This window comes from Sceloporus occidentalis, unplaced genomic scaffold (genome assembly GCF_023333645.1).
Source record: "Sceloporus occidentalis isolate IW3139 unplaced genomic scaffold, rSceOcc1.0.p SCAF_1, whole genome shotgun sequence".
Taxonomy (NCBI): Eukaryota; Metazoa; Chordata; class Lepidosauria; order Squamata; family Phrynosomatidae; genus Sceloporus; species Sceloporus occidentalis.
In genome coordinates this window covers 150511150-150533255 of record NW_028316981.1, presented here as the reverse complement: position 1 = coordinate 150533255, position 22106 = coordinate 150511150, and the positions used below count along the sequence as shown (strand labels likewise).

Here is a 22106-nt window from a genome sequence, read left to right as displayed (position 1 = left end):
GGGAGGGAATGCCCTGCCCTTTGCCCACCCTCTGACCTAAATCCCTCCCTCAATTTGCCCCGGTCATGATCGGGTGCAAGTTCATATTCCACAGAACCGGGGTTTCTCAAAAGAAACGCTATTTGCGCCGATTTCTTTTAACCCGCTCTAAGGGGCATTTGCCACGGAACGGGTGTGCAAGCCTCTGATTCGCTTGTGGGGGATTCGGGGTGAATATGAACTTCACGTGCAAGAATCAGTTTGAAAACCGGTGTTTTTCGTAGTCTGAATGGCCCCTTAGTGTTTAAGGTTAGCTTTCACTTCATCTGTTTTACCTAGGGAAAGCAGATTTCTCAAGTATTATAGAGTATTATACTTAAAATGTCAGAAAGAGTGAGGGGGTTACAATGGTTTGATTCTGGACTGATCTTTTGTCCCAGTGTTCTCTGACTCTGAGCATCTTGGGGAACTATGGATAATTTAAACAATATTTCCAATTGCCTTTTGTAGGTTGCAGAAAGGGGGGGGGAGGAGGAAGCAGAGGTTACACCTACAGTTCACTTAACAAAGCAGCAAACTATGATTTCTACAAATACCTGTAATGGGCCTATGTCAGATTTATCATGTCTCTAAAACTTACATTCAGAAAGTTAAAAAGTTTTAACTTCTTCAAATCAAGCATTTCCAAAGTACATTAACCTTTTATAAATACTCCTGCACCTTTTTAGTAAGTGCTAACCATTATGTCAAAATAGGAAACACCATGCTGCCTCCCATACATAATGAGTACCATGAAGACACCAAGAGATACACACAGCCAATTCAATTTCTTGCTTAAAGCATGTTAGGAGTATGATCATTTCAACTTTTTGGATTCTCTCTCTCTCTCTCTTTTACATTTGTATTTCTGACATATTATAAATAGAAAATTCAATCTTAAGTCCCATTTTTTTAAAATAAAAAGTATCCACACAGCAGAAAAATTCCAGTCTGAGACCACTTTAACTGCCATGGAGGGATGCAAAGTAGCTTAAAGGAGAAGGGATGGAAATGCTGCATTGACAAACATTTTCATATGAATGCAGTACCCAGTAAGACTCATTACTTAGCTTTCTTTGAAAGCCCAATAGGGCTTTGCTGTCAGTAAATAATGGTACTTGCAGTCTTTAGACCAGAGACCATACGGCCTTGTCTACACATCCAATAGGCTCCAGAGGTGTCAGAATGAATGCTACAGGCAGCAGGAGGTCATTTTAGGATTTTTTTTTCCTAGTGTGAAAAAATAATTTCTAAGGCAACAGGCAAGGGACACAGTCTGCTTCTTCTAAACTGAAAATTCATGATTTTTCAGCTTGAAGGGAAATTTTAGTGAAAGGATGCAAATATGCACTTCCCTCACCTGCTGTGCACCATAGTCTATTCTGCTAGCTCAGAACTCAACTATTATATCCTACAGCATGTGTAGATATGATGTACCTAAATCTTAATGACTAAAATATTATATTGGGTTCAACAGGTTTGGGTCAGTGAAAAATGTTCTGTGAATGTAAACGAATGCAAAAATGTACAAGTAATTTTAAAGGCTACAGGTTTTTGAGACTGAGGTGGTAATATTTATTTGTGCTAGTTCTATAACCTAGAATAAGACAAAATATACTCAGTGTTATAACAAATTGGTCAACAATGCACCACTTTTCGATTAAAATAGTCTAAAATTACTTATTGTATATATGGTTTCTATTTCTTTTATGATATAGTTGAGAAATTATGACTACACAAAAGGCTTAGAAACCATAAGGCAATGTAATGAAGTAAGCATTCAAGATTTCTAAACTAAAATTGCCAGTTAGTTTGCTTAATGTGACCTCATACCAAGCGAAAAATATTAATAACTATATCCAATCAGAACATACTAGTTAACGTTGGATACTGTATGCAGGAGTTTATAAAACATGGAATTTTTGTTCATCATTAAAACTTAGAAACGATCATGCTGAGTTAGCTACTGTTGTCATGATCACAATACTAGCATCTGGTACTGCAACCGTAGTCTCTGGAAGGTTTAGAGGGCCTTCCCAGATTAATTTGTCTGTTCCATCAACTGCCTACCTGCTTGACCTTGTTTACTGGTATTTGGTCTGGAATGTTATTTTAAATTTGGGGTGGGTGGGTTTTTAGGTTATAGGCTTTTATGAGGTGAATGATTATTTGGTATTTTAATGCATTTTAATGTTGTTTTAATGTTGTAAGCCGCCTCAATCCAATTGGAGAGGTGGGATATAAATACATTTTATTATTGTTATTAACAAAAATGAAAGCTATTCCACTAACAGTAATCATTAGCAGCCTCTCTAGCACAAGAGTCTCTCTGTCAAGCAAGCATCCAGCTACTGCTGTCTTCTGATTTATTTATTTGAATGTAAACTTACTGTTCTAGTCTACTATTTTAAATGAGGAGATAAAGTTACAAACAAAATTCAACAAACAACCAAATGGCTCCTGAAACAAGTAGCTCTTGATTGCCCAGCAAAAGGCAACCAGTAATGAAGCCAGACAGTACATTTGGCACAGAGAAAGTGTTGCAAGGTCTATGCACCAGTACAGAACAGGTAAATAATGTCATTTCCCCATTGGGGAAGATGGAACATGTCACCCCATACTCTGCATTGGAGGAATGGATATTCTGCTGGACATCTGGAGTGATGGCCACCTCCACCTTCTCTCCTGCAAGAGGTATTTGCTGGGCTAGTGCCGGAAGGCAGAGGAGTCATACAGAAGTCAACATTCTGTGATTGTCCTGGACTCTTCTGAGAGCTCCAGAGCTGTGCCACTTGCAAAAGATGTAAGGTTTTGCAAATATTTCTGACATGTGTGCACAATCCTTTAGGGGCTCTAAACGCAGGATTCATGCGAAACCCTGCTTAAGAAAGATCTGAAGCAGAATTCAAGACTCCTCCCTCGCCCTTTTCCCCCCCTCCTGGGAAAGAACCAAGTGACCACAGCCAAAGATCAAGATACAATTTAAACAAAATTTCCCTAACCCTGATATCTGTTTTCTTAAAAGGTTTAATCTAGCAGTGATCAAACAATCTCACATTCAAATCAACCAAGGGCACCCCAACTGAAGAGTCTGGTTCTTTTCTGGGGAGTAAGTGGGGAAAAAGAATGGGAAAGAACTGTTTGAAGCATAAGAGACAAACACGTCACACACCTCCTCTTGTGTGTAGCCCTGAAGGGAAATGTAGCCTGAATCCCTCCCCTAAATACTATAGATGCAATAAGGGGGGGGGGGACGGGGATGCTGCATTAACTTCTTATCTGAAGTTTAATCTCATGTTCTTTGTGCTCCCAAGAATTTTATTAAATTGAACAGAATGTAGGATCAGACTGTGCAGTCACATTTGCAAATATTTTACTGAATTCAGTCTCTGAACCTGCCTCTGCTCACTTTGATGAGAGCACACAATTAGCTTCAACAAACAGCTGAAACATAAACTGCATTACAGAGAGCTAGAATTGGACATATGGGCATAGCAAAACATTTAGGAGCATTTCCGCACAATAACACAAGCAACCAGCATGATGATCATATATACCCTATGATTCACTGCACTTATTTTTGTCAACCAGTTCTCTAATTACATTGCTAGGTTACAGGCAGATAGCATGCATAGTTTTTTTAGAAAAACAAGTCACTATGTTTAATGCAGAAGTTGAACCTGTTATTCCTATGGTATTACTGATGTTTAAAGCAAAATGGAAGGAAGTGTCACACTTTTAAAATATAAGCTGAAGCAAAGCTTAAAAGTCATTTTAAAGCCACAATAATTCCAGCAACTTCTGTACTGCTAATCAAATTTTGCAACACAGTTCTGTTTTTTTTTTTTAATTATTTATTCCATTTTCATTCTACTCTTTCACCTAGTAGCTTTCTCCATTTTATCCTCAGAAGATTAGATCTGATCTAAGTAACACATGCCTTAGGCCGGTTACAAACCGGCACTTGGGACGTCCGCAGGACGTCCCATTTTAAAAAAGGGGCGTCTCTTCTAGACGCCCCTGGGTCTAATACGGACTCTGTCCGTACAATATGGCGCCGGCTGTTCCACACGGCCGGCGCCATCTTTACATATCGGACGCTGTGCGTCCGAATGTGTCGCGGCGCCTGTGACATCGCGAACGCACCCCTGGCGCCTCGTGACGTCACAGAGGCGCCGCAGAAAGAAGCTCCATTTTGGAGCTTCTTTTTTGCTCCGTAAGGGAGCCGCGCGGTGTGGCTGCGACGGCTCCCTTATGGAGCAAACAGCGGCGGCAGCAGACCGCCTCAAAGCGGCGGTCTATAACCCGCCATAGTTACGCTCAGTTTAGATTACTGCGACAAGTTTTACACGGAGCTACCTTTGAAGAAACTTTGAAAAATCCTGTTGGTTCAGATATCAGCAAAGATGATCTTTGGCACTCACCCATGGGATTGCATTATGTCTAGATTAAAACGTCTGCACTACTACCCAGTCCAATTCCCAGATACAAATGAAAGTGTTGGCTTGGATACAGAGTTCCTAAAAGATCACCTCCACTTGTACTAGTCTGCATGCACTGTACGATCTATTGGAAAGTTCCCTCTCTGTATTTTAGTCTTGGATGGCAAACTTCATTAAAAGAAAGTGCCGTGTGTGTGTGTGTGTCCTTCCATCTTGTCTGTCTGTCCTTCCATCTTGTGGGTACTCTGTGAGATTTCTTGCACCCCATGTCTCCCTAGGATTTGCTGACTAGTTAAAATATTCCTGTTCTGGTAAGCCTCCACTTTGCTGGGCAGATCATTTGTATGTGGTGGCTTTTCAGGTTTCTTTTTTTTATCTTGATTTCTTTCTTTCTTGGAATTGTTCAGTGTTTAATTGTTGCAATCTACTGTGACGCAGCAATATAAATGTAATGGAAGGGTGGTTTACACATTTTCCAAGCAAGGTACTGAATTTAATGAATGAATAACTGCTTTCCAAATTAGGTTAGGTTAAGAAAAAGTCCTCATTAAATGAGCTTCCTGGCTGAGCAGACATTTGAACCTAGATCTCCATAGTCCAAACACAATATACCCCATTACATTATACTGGCAGTCAATATTTTAAATGCCTAAGTGGGATAGCTTTCTGCAACATTACGCTCTCCTGAGGTATAGGACTATAACTCCTGCCATCCCTTTCTGTGGATTATGGAAGTTGTAGTCTAATACATCTGGTAGACATCATGTTACCAAAGGTTGATGTGCCATACAAACTTAGCCCTGTTTTTTCAGCCCTTCTTTTCGGATAACAGAACAGGCTTGGACACATACAGTATACAGACTGGGTTTTCCAATTTTGGCCAATATGTGTATGCTATGGGCTACATTCACTTCTTGAACAACATTGTTAAAAATATTAAACACTATTGAATTTCCATTCAAAATTTCATGAGATTGCTTTCAGCATTAACAAGTATATTATCTACAGAAACAACAATAACCAGAATTAGATAAAAACACATACAGTGATCCTTGCACATTCACTGGGGTTAGGGGTGAAGGATCCCCCTGAATGTGGGACAACTGTAAATAAAAAATACTACTTTTTAAACCTCAGAAACACCTCCCTCGAAATCTCCAGGTCCTCCAGTGCAACTCTATGATCAACATCTCCTAAAAGTCGATTATCTTGCTGGAGGACCTACAAATGCCCAGAGAAATGTTTTCTCTAGGAACTTTTAGGTTCTCCAGCAGAACTTTATGGTCAACGTCTGGCAGAGTTGCACTGGATGACCTTGAGATTCCTAGAGAGAACATATTAATCAAAAATATAAATAATCAAATCCGCAAAAGTCAAAGCTGCAAATGTGAAGGGCCAACTGTATAGATTTCTGCAAAGAGGATGGCTATATTATTGGTAGTAATTGTACATAAGGGGAAAGGCATCACATTCTGTCTGACCTTGGAAACAAAGCAGAGTCAGTCCAGGTTGGTCTTTGGATGAGAGACCACCACCAAATATCAGGTGCTGAGCAAGGAACTGAAAAAACCACCTCTGATTATTCTTTGCCTAAGAAAACCCTATGCTATTTCTGGAGTCGCCATAAGTCAACATGCCTCTTGAAGGTACATACACACACAAATGTACATGCCATATAGGCAATTTATCTGAAAACTAACATAACAGTTTTTGTTTTCTCTATTCAATGATTAAGAATTTAATTCATCCATATGCACTGAACCTTCTTGGCTGCAGCCACAAGAGAAAAAGAAAGAAAGAAAGAAAGAAAGAAAGAAAGAAAGAAAGGTTCCAACTTCCTCTGTAGAATGAGAACAGGTAGTTCCAGATGGATGGTCAGAATCCATGCACTTTTTTCTAAGGTTCAGCCTATCTTGGTATTAAGCGTCTCAAATAAATTAAAGACTATGTGGGAGAGTTATAATGAAAATCCCACAGAAAAACACTTCTATATTTAGTTCCAAATCATCATAATCTCCTGCTATCAACAGTGTTCCAAGATCTCAAGGCACGGGTCTTTCCCAGACTAACTGCCTGAGATTCTTTTAGTTGAACGGAGGCCTTCATGTGCTTCATCACTTGGCTGCTACTGCCTTAAGCCATGGGATTTCTAACACATTTCTATCACCTCATGACCATGTATGTAGCATAAAACAAGCAAACAAATGAGATAAACAAATAGACATCAGAAACAGTCACTGCAATTTTTATTAATTTTATTTTCAAGTTCCCCACAGTAAGCACATTTGCTTACTGACACAGAATGCAGCATATCTAACTCTGGATGTAGCTGTAATTATTGCGTTTTTAATAAAAATCCCAACCTTTCCTCTATGAACCACTGGACAAGTGAAGGCCTTTCAATCATGGCATCTGCATTTAGAAAGGAGGTCAACAAGGCAATTGGAAGCTGCACCTCCCAACCCAACACAGGATGGGTGGGATGGAAAAAAGAAAGATGCAGCCAGGGTGGAAGGGGGCTGTAACATCCCTTAACAGTCCTTTGTAAGTATACCAGAAATTTGTATTTTATTTGTGAAGTTATAAATTAAGCAAACAAAAAGCCAATTCGGGTACTGGTAGTTCTACAATTTCATTGTTGTGGTTTTTGCAGTGGGTATGCAGTGCACTTTCTAGCACTAATGCAGAGGAACCGTGCCCCATTGCTGCTGGCACACAAGAGACACTCAGGTTATGCATGTTTCACTTTATACAATGAGTAAGCATACCAAAATAAAAGATTAAGTTGCTTTGTAGAACACAAGCATTTCAGGAAAGCCTGTGTATTTGTGTTCTGCTATTTTTTTTTCCTTCACATCAAGGTTAATGTGATTATTTTTCCCCCAGAGTAGAATTCTAGTCAGACTCTTTAAGGCAAATGTTAAAAAAAAGAAACACGTGTTGGGGCTGCTTTGGTTGTGTATTCCTGAATCACAGAGGTTTGTATTGGATGGCCCTTGTGGAGTTTTATAAAGTTAATAGGAGTTTTAGATCCAGACAATATAATCTTGCTACTTTTTTCTTATTTAAAAAAAGCAGTTGTTGGGAAACAGTCCCTCAAATATTTACTTGATCAGTGTTCAAAATTTATTCAGTAAATGTAATTGTTCACATGATTAATCAAACAGTAAGGAAAGCAGCACAAAGGGCCTGTACAGACAGGCCAAAATAAAGCTGCTTCGGGTCACTTTGGAGGTATGCTGTTTAAATGATGCATATGTCCTAAGAGTCCAGAAGCTGTGCCAAAGCCATGCTCTAGTCCTTAGGACTGGAGAGTGGCTTTGGTGTGGCTTCCAGCCTCTTAGAAAGCATGCAGCATTTAAACAGCATACTGCCAAAGTGACCTGAAGCAGCTTTATTATGGCCTGTCTGTACAGGGCCTAAGGACCCTTTTGGATTGATTATTTCATTCAATACAAGTATTTAGCAAAGAGAAAAGATGACACTAGCATCCCCAAAGCTTCAAAAGTGATTTGTTATATAACTAATTACAAGTCCTCCATCCCTGGTCATTAATTGCCATTAATGTTACAATATTTTTAATTACCTAGTGGGAAAAAATGATACATTACCTTGTTATTTTTCTCTCAATTTTTTAAAAAGAAAATTTTAGAACTGACAGAGGAATAGGATTTTAAAAAATTATCTCAATGTTCCTCTCAAAATTTATCATAACCCCTTTCAAAGATAAATAAATAACTGGAAAATGCTCCTGCCATGGCATTACCTTTCCAAAATGGTGGGATTGGGTGCTCTTGTCAGCGCTGACTGCAATAGTGCTGCTGTTAGGGTCTCGTATGTCAAATAGTTTTTTGCCAAGGAGCCAGATTAAATGTGCCAAATGCCACTGGGTAGCAGCAATAGTGTTTGGGGGGGAGGAGGAGTTGACACTAGAGGATCTCTCCGAAACAACGACAGTAGCACCATAGCTAACATTTGTTAGTACTGTGCAGAAAAAGTTCCGTGCAACCTTCATCCCCACCATGGTCCTAAAGGCTGCAGGTTCTGCTTCTCTTTCTTGTACACCAGTCCTTTGACTGAAGGCTCCTCCTGCTGCCCCCTTTTCTCTCACTGTCCCCCTGGATCTTTCCACTGCCTCCAGGGCACTTTGGGAATCACTAGTGCAGATCATGAAAAACCATGGATCATTCTTAAAGAGACAGGTGTACCCAGTAGTATACCTAGCATATTTTACACCTGGTGGGGATCATTTATTTTTTTTAAAAAAAAACAACAACAAAAGAGGCTGCCTATCTCTTTGGGCATCCAGCAACCCCCAAAGAAAGGGGCCAGTTAGCAGTGGGTAGCGGCAAAGGTGGGGCCAACCCCATATTTCTGCTGCCACCACCACCTGTTGTTACTGCCTGTTTCTCCAGGGCTCCAAAGAATGAGGCTTCCCAAAAGTTCAGGGTTTCTCCTTTGTCCGGCCCAAACTAACTGTGTGTCCGGCAGGCAGTCCTAAACATGAAGGCAGCCTACATTCCCAGAGTTGGCTTCCTAGTTAAGTTGTCATAATGTGCAGGAGACTGAAACAGAGAATTCAGTACAACTAGCTGTTATACTTCATCTGAGATAACAAGAAATACATATCACGTTTCTTCAGCACACTACCTTCTGTATAAACAGGTTTTGACGACATTAATGAGCTATCACTATGTATGTGTAGAATAATAATGGAGCAGGAGTGGGAGGAGGAAACTTGACAACATAGATTTAATTCTACATCACTAGTTAGCAACACTAAATTCAGCTGAAAACTCAGTTGAAAACCAGTTTTCTACGGCACAAGCACAGCAACATACTCTGACTTCATTTTATCAATATCAACACACAAACCAAACAGTGCAAGGAGGAGTTATTGAGCAATAACCCTTTCACCACAATAGACTGCAGTTCCGGTAATGACTGAAACCACACATGTGTGCTGATGGAAGATCCTGTGAAAACAGAGGTACTATGGATTTCCTCTTTTGCAGGAAGAGCAGATTTATAATAATAACTGAAGATAATAAGAGAAAAAGGAAGAAGGGGGATAAAAAAGAATTTAAAGAAGGGAGGGGGAAAATAAGTTTAAAACTAAATTTGTATTTTATCACGAGCTTTCATAGACATAAACTTCTTCAGGTGCAGTACAGACTGATATTAAAGTCACTGTACTGCATCTGAAAAAGTGGGTTTATATCCATGAAAGCTCATGCTAAAATAAACATAAGTTTGTTTTAAAGATACTTTTACATTCCTTTCCCCTCCCCCTCCCTTCCTCCTTTTTATGCTGCAAGAAACTAATACAGCTACTTTTAAACGTATTTACTTTATTTATGCAACCTCTCTTCCCAGGATGTGACCTAAGACAATTTTTTGAAAATTAAGAAGGAACAAATTTTGTTACGGGGTACTTTCCCACCAAATCAGTCATATTTTTCTCACTTATTTTCATGGGCCATCCAAACAAGACTATGATCTAACCACTGTCACATTATGTTTTTGCTATGGTTCTTTGACCTGTTCTCAGAAGATCTGACTTTCTGTAGAAAAATGGAAGAAAAGTGCAGTCATTTACAGACATAGGAGTTTTTATGGCTACTTCCCATCTTCTTTTAAGGAGTGGGCTCTGATGTGTCATTGATAACTCAGAAAAATGGATATATCATAGCTCAGCTGAACTCATCAGAGCTGTACAGTTCACACATTTCTAGAAATGGGGAGGCATTACTAACCGCCGCTTTGCGGCGGTCTGCCAGCGCTGCTCTTTGCTCCGTGAGGGAGTCGCAGCATACAAACCGCGTGACTCCCTCGCAGAGCAAAAAAGAAGCTCCAAAATGGAGCTTCTTCCTGCAGCGCCGTTATGACGTCGCGAGGCACCCATGGCGCACCCGTGACATCATAACAGCTGTGACCCGTCTGGACGCTATGCGTCCAAGACGTAAACATGGTGGCGGCCGTGTGGAACGGCCGCCGCCATTTGTCACGGACTGAATCCGTGATAGGGAAAGGGACGTCTAGAAGAGACGCCCCTTTTTTAAAATGGGACGTCCTGAGGACGTCCGAAATGGCGGTCTATAACCCGCCATACATTGTATTTAAAGACAGAGAGAGAGAGAGAGAGCAGACGTACAGGACACTTACACTTCTTTTTCTAATTTCTGTATTCATGTGAAAAACTGACCCCATGAGTTTCAAAAGCTGATCCATAGAGTTTCAAAAGCATAGTGAGTTCATCTGATGGGATTTTACAATCAGAAACCCAAGCATCTCAATTCACTATGCAGGAGATTTACAAGGAGTTGCAATGATGCAAACTGTCTGCCACCATTTCTAAGGGGACAAACCTTTTCAACTCAGACCCCAAGCCTCAACAGGGACACCTTACAAAAGGTGAGCCAGCTTTAGAAAATATTCTATCGCAAGCCATTCTCCCAAGTCCATTGCTTCCTAAGTCAAGGGACAATGTCCTTTCCTACATCACAGCAAGTGCTACACCTCACACCAGGGGCAACCTGTGGACTGAGGGGCCACACCAAAATGAAGTTCAGGGGTCTCCTTTTGCTCAGTTGACAAGTTTTACTGTGGCACACCACCTGGGAAAATATCAAAATGTAAGGAGTGACTACCTTTTATTACTCAAGACACAAGTCCAAAACATACTACAGAAATAATCCAGTTTGAGACTGATTTAACTGCCCTGGCTCAGTGCTAGGGAATCCTGGGAATTGTACTTTATTGTGGCACCAGAACTCTCTGATAGAGAAGGCTAATGTCTTACAAAACTGCAGTTCCCAGAATTCCCCAGCACTGAGCCAAGGCAGTTACAGCAGTCTCAGACTGGGTTATTTCTGCAGTGTGTTTTGGACCATAGCCGTGTTAGTCTGGAATATCAGCATGCAAAGGGGTTTTGTAGCACCTTTGAGACTAACAGGGCAAAAGAAGTTGTTGCATGTGCTTTCATAGACCTCAGATGCTGCAGCTTCTTTTGAACAGTAGTGCTACAAGATCCCTTTGTGTACAGATATCTTTTATTATGTTTGCATTCAGATTCCCAAGGGAAGGTGAGGATGACATCCAAGAGGCATCTGGCACACACCATACTCCACTTGCATCTGAGGAAGCAGGCTCAAGCCCAGGAAAGCTCAGGCTGCCAACTTCTATCTTTCACTAAGTCTGTTTAAGGTGCTGCAAAAGATCCCTTTGCGCACCATATGTCCACTCAGCCATCCACAGAAAGAGGATGGTGGGATGCTAAAAGGATTCTTCCATACTTCACCACTACCACCACTATTGCACCACACACCTGCTTTATGTAACTGTCTACTCTTACAGATCCTGGTTAAGAAAGAAATAATAATAATAATAATAATAATAATAATTAATAAATATACAATCTCCTGCTTTCACAGGTTAACAAGTACCCCACTCTCAGGATCTTATCAAGGCATGGAGCAATGAAAGCAGGTCATTGTGCTGGACAGAGACAGTGTGGTGTAGTGGTTAAAATGCTGGGCCATGATTCCGAAGCCAACTCGGTCATGGAAACCCACTGGGTGACCCTGGGCAAGTCACACTCTCTCAGCCTCGGAGGATGGCAGCAAGGGCAACCCCCCTCTGAAGAAATCTTGCCAAGGAGACCCAAACACGACAGGTTCCCTTCCTGGTTGCTGTGTGCCTTTAAGGTGGCCAGAAGTCGGAAACGACTCCAACAAGGCACACAGCAGCCACGAAAATATCAGCCACACACCGGCAGGAAAGGCTGGGCAAACGCCGCGCCTATGGTCAGCGACCTCCCAACGCCAGTGGGCACCGCTCTGCTGCGTCCACATTGGAGAAATAATCCGGGTTGGCGCCGCTTGAACTGCCATGGCTCCCTGACTATGGGATTCTGAGAAGGGCAGTTTGTTGCGGCACCAACGCGGATTATTTCTCCAATGTGGACGCACCCCCGTCCCTGCCTTGCCGGGAAGCCCACTCTCTTACCCGGGGCCCCAGGAGCAGGAGGAGCATGGGCAGCCAAGCGCCCGGGCTGAGGAGAAGCAGAAGGCGCCGACCACGAGGACGCTGCCCTGGATGCCTCCGTGGCTCCATGGTTCCCTGGCCGGAGCGCTGCGTCTGGAGCCCTTCCTCCTCCTCCTCCTCCTCCGGAGGCGGCCCTCTCTAGTTTCCCCTTCAGCCGCAGCAGCGTCGAGAGAGAAGAAGCCGGAGCCGGGGGTGGGGTCAGGGAGGAGGCGGCGCGGAGCCTGGTGCCAGGGCAAGGCCTCTGGGCCTCGGGAGCCAGGCCCGCCCCGTCCGAGTCCGTCGGGGCCAAAGAAGGCCTCGCCGCCAGGAAAAGGCCCCAGCGCCTCAGGCCGCCATGTCGCCCTTCCAGGCATGAGGGGGGCCTGAGAGCACTCGCTCTTTACTACCTCTTCTCTCACAAGAATAAAATACACGGCCACTACGTTTTATACCATTTACGTTTAAATAAAGATTATGTGGTGTCTGGTGTTTTGCATCCACAATGGAGAAGTAACCCGGTTTGACACCGCTTTAACTCTGTCTGGCTCCTTGCTATGGAATTCTGGGAGTTGGCGGTTGTTGTGGGCCCACAACAAACTCCAACTCCCAGAATTCCATAGCCTTGAGCCAAGACATTTAAAGCGGTGCCAAACCGGGTTATTTCCCCAGTGTGGATGCAGCCCTCGTTTTTAAAGCGTTTTTAATCTTGGGTCCCTGTGGCATACAAATGAAATAAATAATATAGTAATGATTGTTGTTGTGTTTCATTTCACTTTAATCTCTCTTTAATGCCGAAATCAGCCCCAATGTGATAAACTATGAACGCTAGGGTTCAATTCCCAGCTCAGCCATGAAATTTACTGGGTGACCTTGGGCAAGTCACACTCTCTCAGCCTCAGGAGATGGCAAGGGCAAACCTCTGAACAAATCTTGCCAAGAAAAAGCCCATGATAGGTTTGCCTTAAGTGTTGAAACAACTTGAAGGCACACAGTAACAGCAAGGAAATAACCTGGTCTCTAATTAGAACAGTTTTATTTAAGTAAATTCAATATTTAACTCACCCCATGTGTAAACTTTACAAGTAAAAGAAGTTTGGGAAGAGGAGGAGGAGAAGGGACCAGGCCTCCAAGTCTCATTCCCCTCCTTGATCAGCTCCTTTGGAGTTCCTGCCCCACCATTTGAGAACCACTGGACTAAAATACAATGTACTGTATAACTAAACATATGAAGCCATTTCAACAGATAGGTTAAAACACATACACATAAGATTAAGACAGCCACTGCACATTAAAATCACCCAGATGTGAAAAAGATACCAATGTAGGCTAGATTTCTAAGCCTTGATTGGGTGGTAAATCTATATCACAGCAGGGCCACTTCAGTCTACTTTTTTATCTTTATTTTTATCATAGCAAAATATAAAATAATTTCTTCAGATACATAATAAAAGGATTATTACATAAAATAAGCCTAAACCAAAATATCATATTACTTAACTTCCCTACATCACCTCAATAGCATAATGTCATGACACAGTCTTGTTTTTCGTCAATAAAAGGGGGGGGGGGGGGAAGAAAAGGAAAAATACAGAAATTGAAGATTATACCTTACAAATACAGATCTCAAGGAGCCTATAAGCTCACTTAAATTTCATGTTTATCATGCACCTTATTGCCACCTCAGTCTACAAAATTTTATAATCTTCAATCTACTTTTATTTTAATCTGTACAAAGCACCTTCATACAATCCATCTATAAATCATCAGAGCATTTAGGACTATAATTCCCAGATTTCTGCATTTAGCATGCCAGATAAAAAGTTATTTTTAATTTAGGTTTCCAATCTCAACAACAACAATAAAGAAAAAATAAAAAGTAAATGGGAAACTAGGTACCAAGGAGTAACTAGTGTCAGGTAAAGAGAGAAGAGACTTTCTAGAAAGAGTTCCCCATAGATACACATTTCCAACTAGGCCATAATTTCTCCACTTTGTGGAGGAGGTCAAAATGTCTGCTGCAGAATACAGGGCAGGGAAAGTGTGGCCACTCGGGGGCCACAACAAACTACAGTTCCCAGAATTCCATACCATTGAGCCAGGACAGTTAAAGCAGTGTCAAACTGGATTATTTCTACAGTGTGGATGCAGCCAAAGACTAGCCTCTCCTCAGTTTTTCCATCTCTCTGTGATTATAGCCCAGGTAATGGTAGTTTGGAATTCTGAGGGGGGAGGGGGGTGGGGGTGGAATTCATATGCTGTCTTTGCAAGACATATATTGTGGCCTGTGTTGAACTAGTAGCAATGTTCAATTCCTCGCACATTTTCATAAACAAAACAAAACAAAATCTGTAGAAGGGGGAAAGGTATGCATATCAAAATGTATTAAATTTAATAATAGTCTTCAGACTTCATTGCACATTCACTGAGTTTTGCTTTGTGCACAGTACCTAGTACATATAGACACAGACCCTGTCTCAGAAATTTATACAAATGAGAAGTTAGATATGGCTTTGTAAACCATAATCAGCATTTTTAATTGTGCCTGGAAACAAACTGGCAGGCAGTGAAGCTGTTTCAACAGAGGCATCAAGAGTGGTCTCTGTAACCTACCTCCAACAGTGGCTGTAACTCTTTGGACCAGCTGAAGTTTCCAAACATTTTTCAAAGAAAGCCCCAAGTACAGCAAATTACAGTAACCAAAGCATGTACCACCATGGCCAGATCCGGAGACTGAGTCTCAGGGAATGGGCACAGTTGGTGCACAAGCTTTAGATGTGTAAAAGCACTCCTGGTCACTGCAGAGACCTGGGCCAGGAGTGCCCCCAAACTGAACCTAAGATTTCAGGGGGAGTGCAACCTCATCTAACACAGGCTGGATCCCCATTCCCTGGTCTGCCTTCCAACTGACCAGGAGCACCTCTGTCTTGTCTGGATTGAGTTTCAATTCGTTTGCCCTCATCCAGTCCATTACTGATGACAGACACTGGTTTGGGATCAGGACAGCCTCCTTCAAATGGATCTAGGATCAGGACAGCCTCCTTGGATTCCCACCAGCCTTAGCCAACCGGTGAGGTATGTCGGTGAGGTATACTGGAATTAGTAGTGCAGTATCTGAAGAAACTCCTCTCTGCCATAGCATATTTACATATTTCTGGTTACCCAATAATGGAAAACCCATTTATCATTACCTGTAGAGAAAGAATCTTCGCCACCTTCAAATACAACATACTCAAGTGCTTGGTTGGCCTGTTATGTCCTTGCCCTCAAAGGGAACCATACATAGGTTTTGAGCCTGAAAAAGAAATATATGTACTGCAGCTCCCCATCTGTAAAATGTTTATTATTATAGTGTCTGCCCACATGTAATTATTGTGAAGATACAGATGAAAAAGTGGTATTAGTCTGAGGAATAGAAAAAGCCGTACAGACAAATGGGCACTAACCTAGGTTAGGGCATTTCCATGGGTGGAGAGGAGGCACATATAGAAAACCTCTAGGTATCATTATTGTCCATGGCCTTGGCATTGCGTTCTTTAATTTCTGTGTATGTGTGAATGCTTGCCACGTGTTTTTATTGTTAGAACTGTTATATGCCACTTACCATAAGGGGTCATGCATACCTGTTAAAGTTAGTAGCAGTAGAATCAAAACATGAGTGGTGTTAACGCTTACCAGGAGAGCCAAATGTGAGAGTTGTGAAGGATTTTTCTTGTAGCTGAACAAAATGCTGGAAAAAATGGGAGAGCCTCATGCATACTGCTAAAATACCTGAAAGGTCAGTTTTGCAGAGCATTTGAAAAGCGTGTGGCAAAAGCCTGTCTAACGTCTCTGGCAATTGTAACTTGCAGACCAAGTTCATCCAGTGAGAAGTGTATTTGCTTTGCACATTGGCAGGCATTTCAGGAGAGAAAGTCACCCTGACCCTTCTGTATCTATGTGTATATGGGCTTCAGTAAAAAGAGAAACCATGCCTTTCCATTAACTGTTTGTCAGTTCAAAAAGTCTGTGAACAAACATAATGGTGACATTTGAACCCTGTAACAGAAAAAAAGCTGTTTACCAAATGACTTTCCTGAGTCCCCCAAGGTAGTGTGTACGCCTGTATTGGTGTATAGTTCTGTATACTTTTGACCTTGTTATATATATCATTTGCTGTTGTTATTTTTGATATATTAGAAGGCAAACAGTGTTCTGTTCAAATATAAGGTGCATCTACACTGTAGAAATAATGTTTGACACGACTTTAACTGCCATGGCTCCTTCCTATGCTAGAATATGTAGTTTTGTGAGGTGCTAGCACTCTTTGGGAAAGAAGGCTAAAAACCTTGTAAAACTACAAATACCAGGATTCAATAGGATGGAACTACAGCATCAAAGTGATGTCAAACTGCATTATTTCTACAGTGTAGATCGGTGGTTGCCAAACTGTGCCCTTTAAGAAATTTTGGACTTTAGCTCCCAGAAGTCTCAGCCATGTTAGTCAATAGTATGGGATTTTGGGACCTGAAGTCCAAATCCCTTAAAGAGCACAATTTGGGGACCACTGGTGTAGATACACCTTTAGTTATCTCTAGCTCCAAGTAACTTCAGTTACTCAGAAATAAATTCCATTGAACTAAAGAGGTTTTACTTCTAAATAAGGATGGAGCCTGCACATATTTACCAGGGAGGCTGTCCTACTAAACACAGTAGGACTTGCTTCCAGATAAACCTACATAAGAATCAACTGTAAGGGTTGCCATAAAAAAGGACTACAATCTAACCTATATTTAGGAATAAACTCTAGTGGGATTTACTTTGGATGCATATGGTCTCATAGCAGGCTCAAATGGCACCAATTAGACTTCAATGAACTTCACATGATGCATGTCTGGAGGGCTCTTAAAAAACCATGGAGCACATTTATCCATGGCTCCCCAAACTGTCCACTCCCATGGTAAAGGCAAAAATCACTTGTGTGCAGAAACACCTCTGCTGAGGAAGTTGATGTGTTCCTCAGCAGAAAATTTGGTACTGGAAGCAGAAATAACTGGAGGGAAATAGAGTTATGTTGCTAGATCACAAGAAAGAAGATCTGTTTGACACCTTTCAGGAAACTTTGTCCTCTTCACTGAAAATATGCACATGTGAAATGAAACAATGAAGTGAGCTAAACTCAGAAGTAAGCATTTTTAAGCCTTCTAGAGACCACTTGAAAGCTTCTGCCAAAATGCATCCAGCAGTTCTTTCACCAGCCTCCTTTTTTCTTATGTCAATTTTGGAGCCAAATGTATGCATTTATACATGGTTAACATGCAGGAGGTAGCTGAGGAAAACAGGCTTATTTTGCTTGCTTGTATGTGCTTTCCTGTCAACTTACCCCATTAATTCATAGGGTTTTCTTAGGCAAGATATACTCAGGGTGGTTTTGCCAGCACAACCTATAGCACCTGATGTTAATTGGTGGTCTCCCATTCCAAGTACTAACTAGGGCTGACCTTGCTTAGCTTCCAAGATCTGATGGGATCTGGTGCCTTTAGGGTATTTAGGCCACAGGATTATTTAGTATGCCATTTTCTTTTTGTTTTGTTGCTCATACATGCTCACACATGAACGATTCTGCATGCAGCTTCTGTTTACCTTACCGGTTGTAGGCTACAATAGAATCATATTCTTTCTCAGCTCATTTTATTGCATTGTTTACAGCAGACATACTTCTGCAACCTGACACTGACCATTTGTATTTCCCTAGCCTTCCTTTACCATCTTCCCAATGCTGCTGCTCTAAAAAAAGTCCAGCTGCACAGAGAATGAAGAAGAAAGGGGGTACACACTGGAAAGGGATAAGAAGACTTTGTAAAAAAGGAGCATCTTTGTCAGAGGCTTTGTTAACTGAGGTATGTCTGTCCTGTTGTATTCTTTCAGCCATAGTTATCCTAAGTAAAAAAATTGATGGCTTTTTGTGGGAAGGGAGACACAGTAGAATGCAGTGGTTTGGCAGTGACATTATATTCTCTGTAATAGCTGACTAAACCAATTATGTAATTTCTGCAGAAAACAGGAGGGAGTGAAAGCACTCCAAGTCATTATATTGAAACAAGTATTCTGATTTCTAGAAAAATCATTAATGTGGTCTAATATGTACTTTGCCAGTTGTCTTAATATAAATACATTCATTTCCTGGACTGCAATAACAGTCAGCACAACACACACACACTCTGGCATAAATAGTGGCCTAAAAAGTAAGAAACTGATTATTTCCTTGCCATTGTTTTTCCTTTGTTTAATTTTTCCATTTTTTAAAATATCCACTGGAAACAAGTTCAAAAGTTCATTCTACACCAAGGGGACATTTCTTTGGTACTGTACTACTTGTCCAAAGCATATAATAGATTTAATGTGTTGAAAGCACAGCAATGAACAATTTCATTTTATCTTCCTGTAATGATTTTGTTCTAGCTGATGGGCTCCTGAAATAGCTTACCTTCCCCAGAGGAAACTATATGGATGTCGGAGAGCATGAAAGATACTTGTCTAATTCTACCTTTTAAATATTTTTAAATGAACATTTACTGTCATCTAGTGGATAAAAATATCAAACACATGTTGGTGATTAAAACATCATTTTTTTTTGGGAGCCAAAATAAAATGTAAAAGTAGTCAAGGCACCACCTCCTGTCAGACCAGGTATAAAAACAGATGTATAAAATATAACTATAGTCTGGCATTCTGTTGGTTAGTCTTAGCTAGAGAAGACCAATAGAACTACTACAATGTACAGAGAAAGAACCAGTTTCAGTTCTAACTAAAATCAACAAATAAGGAAAACAAAACAATGGCCCACAGGTTGGAAATGATCGATATACCTTCCCATTCCTAAAAAGGGGGACATAAAAGAGTGCAGTAGCCATAGGACCATTATGCTAAGCTCCCACACAAGAAAAGTCACACCTCAAATTTTGCAGCAGAGACTCCGATCATATAGGGAGCAAGAAATTCCAGAGGTGGAAGCTGGGTTCAGAAAAGGAAGAGGCAGTGAGGATCACATCACAAACATTGATGGATAATGGAGCACACCAAGGAATTCCAGAAGAAAATAAGCATGTGCTTTATAGACTACAGCAAGACCTTTGATTGCATAGATCACAAAAAGCAATGGAACACCCTTAAAAGACACGGGAGTGCCAATACATCTGATAGTCCTGATGAGAAATCTGTATTTAGGACAAGAAGCAACCGTTAGAACAGAATATGGAAAAATAGAATGGTTCCCAATTGGCAAAGGGGTTAGGCAAGGCTGCATTCTATCACTCTATCTGTTCAACTTGTATGCAGAAAATATAATACATAGAGCAGGTTTAGATACAGAGGGAAGAGGAATGAAGTTTGGAAGAAGGAATATCAACAATCTAAATGACACCATAATACGAGCAGAAAGCATCACAGACTTGGAACAATTATTAAAGAAAGTCAAAGCAGGTAGTGCAAAGGTAAGTTTGCTGTTGGACATTAAGAAAATAAAAATAATCACTATGGAGGAGATACAGGAATTCAATACAAAGAGGAAACTGAAATAGTTAAAAGATGTCCCATAGCTTGAATCAATCAATAATTGATCAGAATGGGGATTGAAGTCAAGAAATAAGACTGGGATTGAGAAGGGCAGCTGTGAAAGAACTAAACAAGGTCTTAAAGTCCAAAGATATCAAGCTGAATACCAAAGTTAGGATCGTCCAAGACTTTGCATTTTCCATCACCATGTACAGATGTTCCAGATGTGAATGCTGGATAGGGAAGAAAGCTACTAGAAAGAAAATCAACTTTTTTGTGGTGCTGGAAAAGAGTGTTGATACTATGGATAGCTAAAAAGGCATTCTGCAACACATGAAGGCTGGAAGCCAAGATGACTACATTGAGGTTGTCATACTTCAGCCATATCATGAGAAGAGATAACTTACCAGAAAAGCCAATAATCCTAGGAAATGTGGAGGGCAGTAGAGAAGTGGACCACATACTAGATGGATAGGCCCAATCTAGGAGGTCACAGGCCTGACCCAGTGGAGGATAGGGCGTCTTGGAGAAGTCTCATCCACAGGGTGCCACGAGTCAAGGCCAACCCCAGGATCGCTATTAACAACTGAGTAGACCCCCTAATCCAATTATTGAATAGTGAATCATGACATACATAAATACCATTGAGTTGGTGGGTCTACTCTTAAAGAATTAGCAACAGAATTTGGGCCAAAATTCAGAGACATATAAATAAAACACAGGCTAAAAAGAACAGTCAAATGTAAAATGAGGCAGTCTAAAGAATGAAATACAATGCTTTAAATAAAGTCTATCTCCTAGGCTGCTGCCACACTGTATGTAAAAGTAATGCAGTTTAACACCACTGGCTCCATCCTACAGAATCCTGGGATTTGTAGTTTTGTGAGGCACTAAGCACTCTTTGGCAGAAAAGGATAAAGTCCTTGTAAAACTACAAATACCCCCAAATGCTTATCCACTCAGATTTTGATTTATAGCACAATCCTACTCAATCCTGCTGTAAATCTTAGTAAATTCAATTGTATCCTTCTGAACACATCATAAAGCTGCGGCCTGAGTGTCTGCTTTGTTGTTGTTCACTGCCTTTGAGTTGACCCCAAAACATGGTGACCCTGTGGATGAGACATCTCCAAGACTCCTTAACCTCCACTGCTCTGCTCAGGTCCTGCAAATCCCTGCCTGTGAGAAGTCACCACAGCTATCTGGCCAGAGGCCTTCCTCTCTCTACTTCCCTCCATCTTGCCTAGCATTATTGACTTTTCGAGTGCCATTCTTTCATGATGTGGCCCAAAAGTAGGAGAGCCTCAAACTGATAATCTTGGCCTGTGTCCACGCTGGAGAAATAACCTGGTTTGGCACCGCTTTAACTGCCATGGCTCAAGGCTATGGAATTCTGGGAGTTGTAGTATGTTGTGGGGCCCAGAGCGGAGCTTGGCTTGGGCGATTCTGACTTTCACGCTCAATTGTATATTTTTCCTCTTTAGGATGTTTTGTAGTTCTTTCATAGCTGCCCTCCCCATTCTTGGGTTGCATCTGCACTGCAGAAATAATGTAGTTTGACACCTTTAGTTGCCCTGGTTCAATACCATGGAAGCCTGGGAGCTGTAGTTTCATGCCCTTGATAAACTACAATTCCCAGAATTCCATAGCACTGAGCCATGGCACGTCAAAACGGATTATTTTTGCATCCTTAAATCCAAAACACACTGCAGGAATAATCCAGTGTGAGACTGCTTTAACTGCCCTGGCGCAGTGCTAGGGAATTCTGGGAAGTGTAGTTTTGTGAGACAATGAGCCTTCTCTGTCAGAGAGAGCTCTGGTGTCACAACAAACTATAATTCGCACTGAGCCAGGGCAGTTAAAGCAGTCTCACACTGGATTATTCCTGCAGTGTGTTTTGGGCTTTAGTGGTCGTCGTTTTGCTAAACGCATTAAAGGGCCCAGGCGTTTGAAAGAGAATGAAAACAAACGGCCTCCTCGCGCATGGCCAGTCAACGTCACGACGAGACCGCCACGGCGCGCCTATTGGCTCCTGCCGAAAAGGGGGCGGGGCTTGACGCGTCACGATGGGTATAAATAGACGCGCGGCGG

At 41.4% G+C, this 22106-nt stretch overlaps 1 protein-coding gene across 1 annotated transcript in view; it reads right to left on the bottom strand.

Annotated features, from left to right (window-relative positions):
- The window catches only part of LOC149322406 (serine/threonine-protein kinase/endoribonuclease IRE1-like), an 88465-nt gene extending 72366 nt beyond the window's left edge, over positions 1 to 16099 (bottom strand). The window contains exons 1-2 of the mRNA XM_089527040.1: positions 16087 to 16099; positions 12468 to 12848 (exon numbers count right to left, since the gene is read on the bottom strand). Coding sequence (XP_089383166.1) covers positions 12468 to 12848; positions 16087 to 16099 — 394 coding nt within the window. The remainder of the gene's footprint in view (positions 1 to 12467; positions 12849 to 16086) is intronic.
- Between the last annotated feature and the right edge of the window lie 6007 nt (positions 16100 to 22106).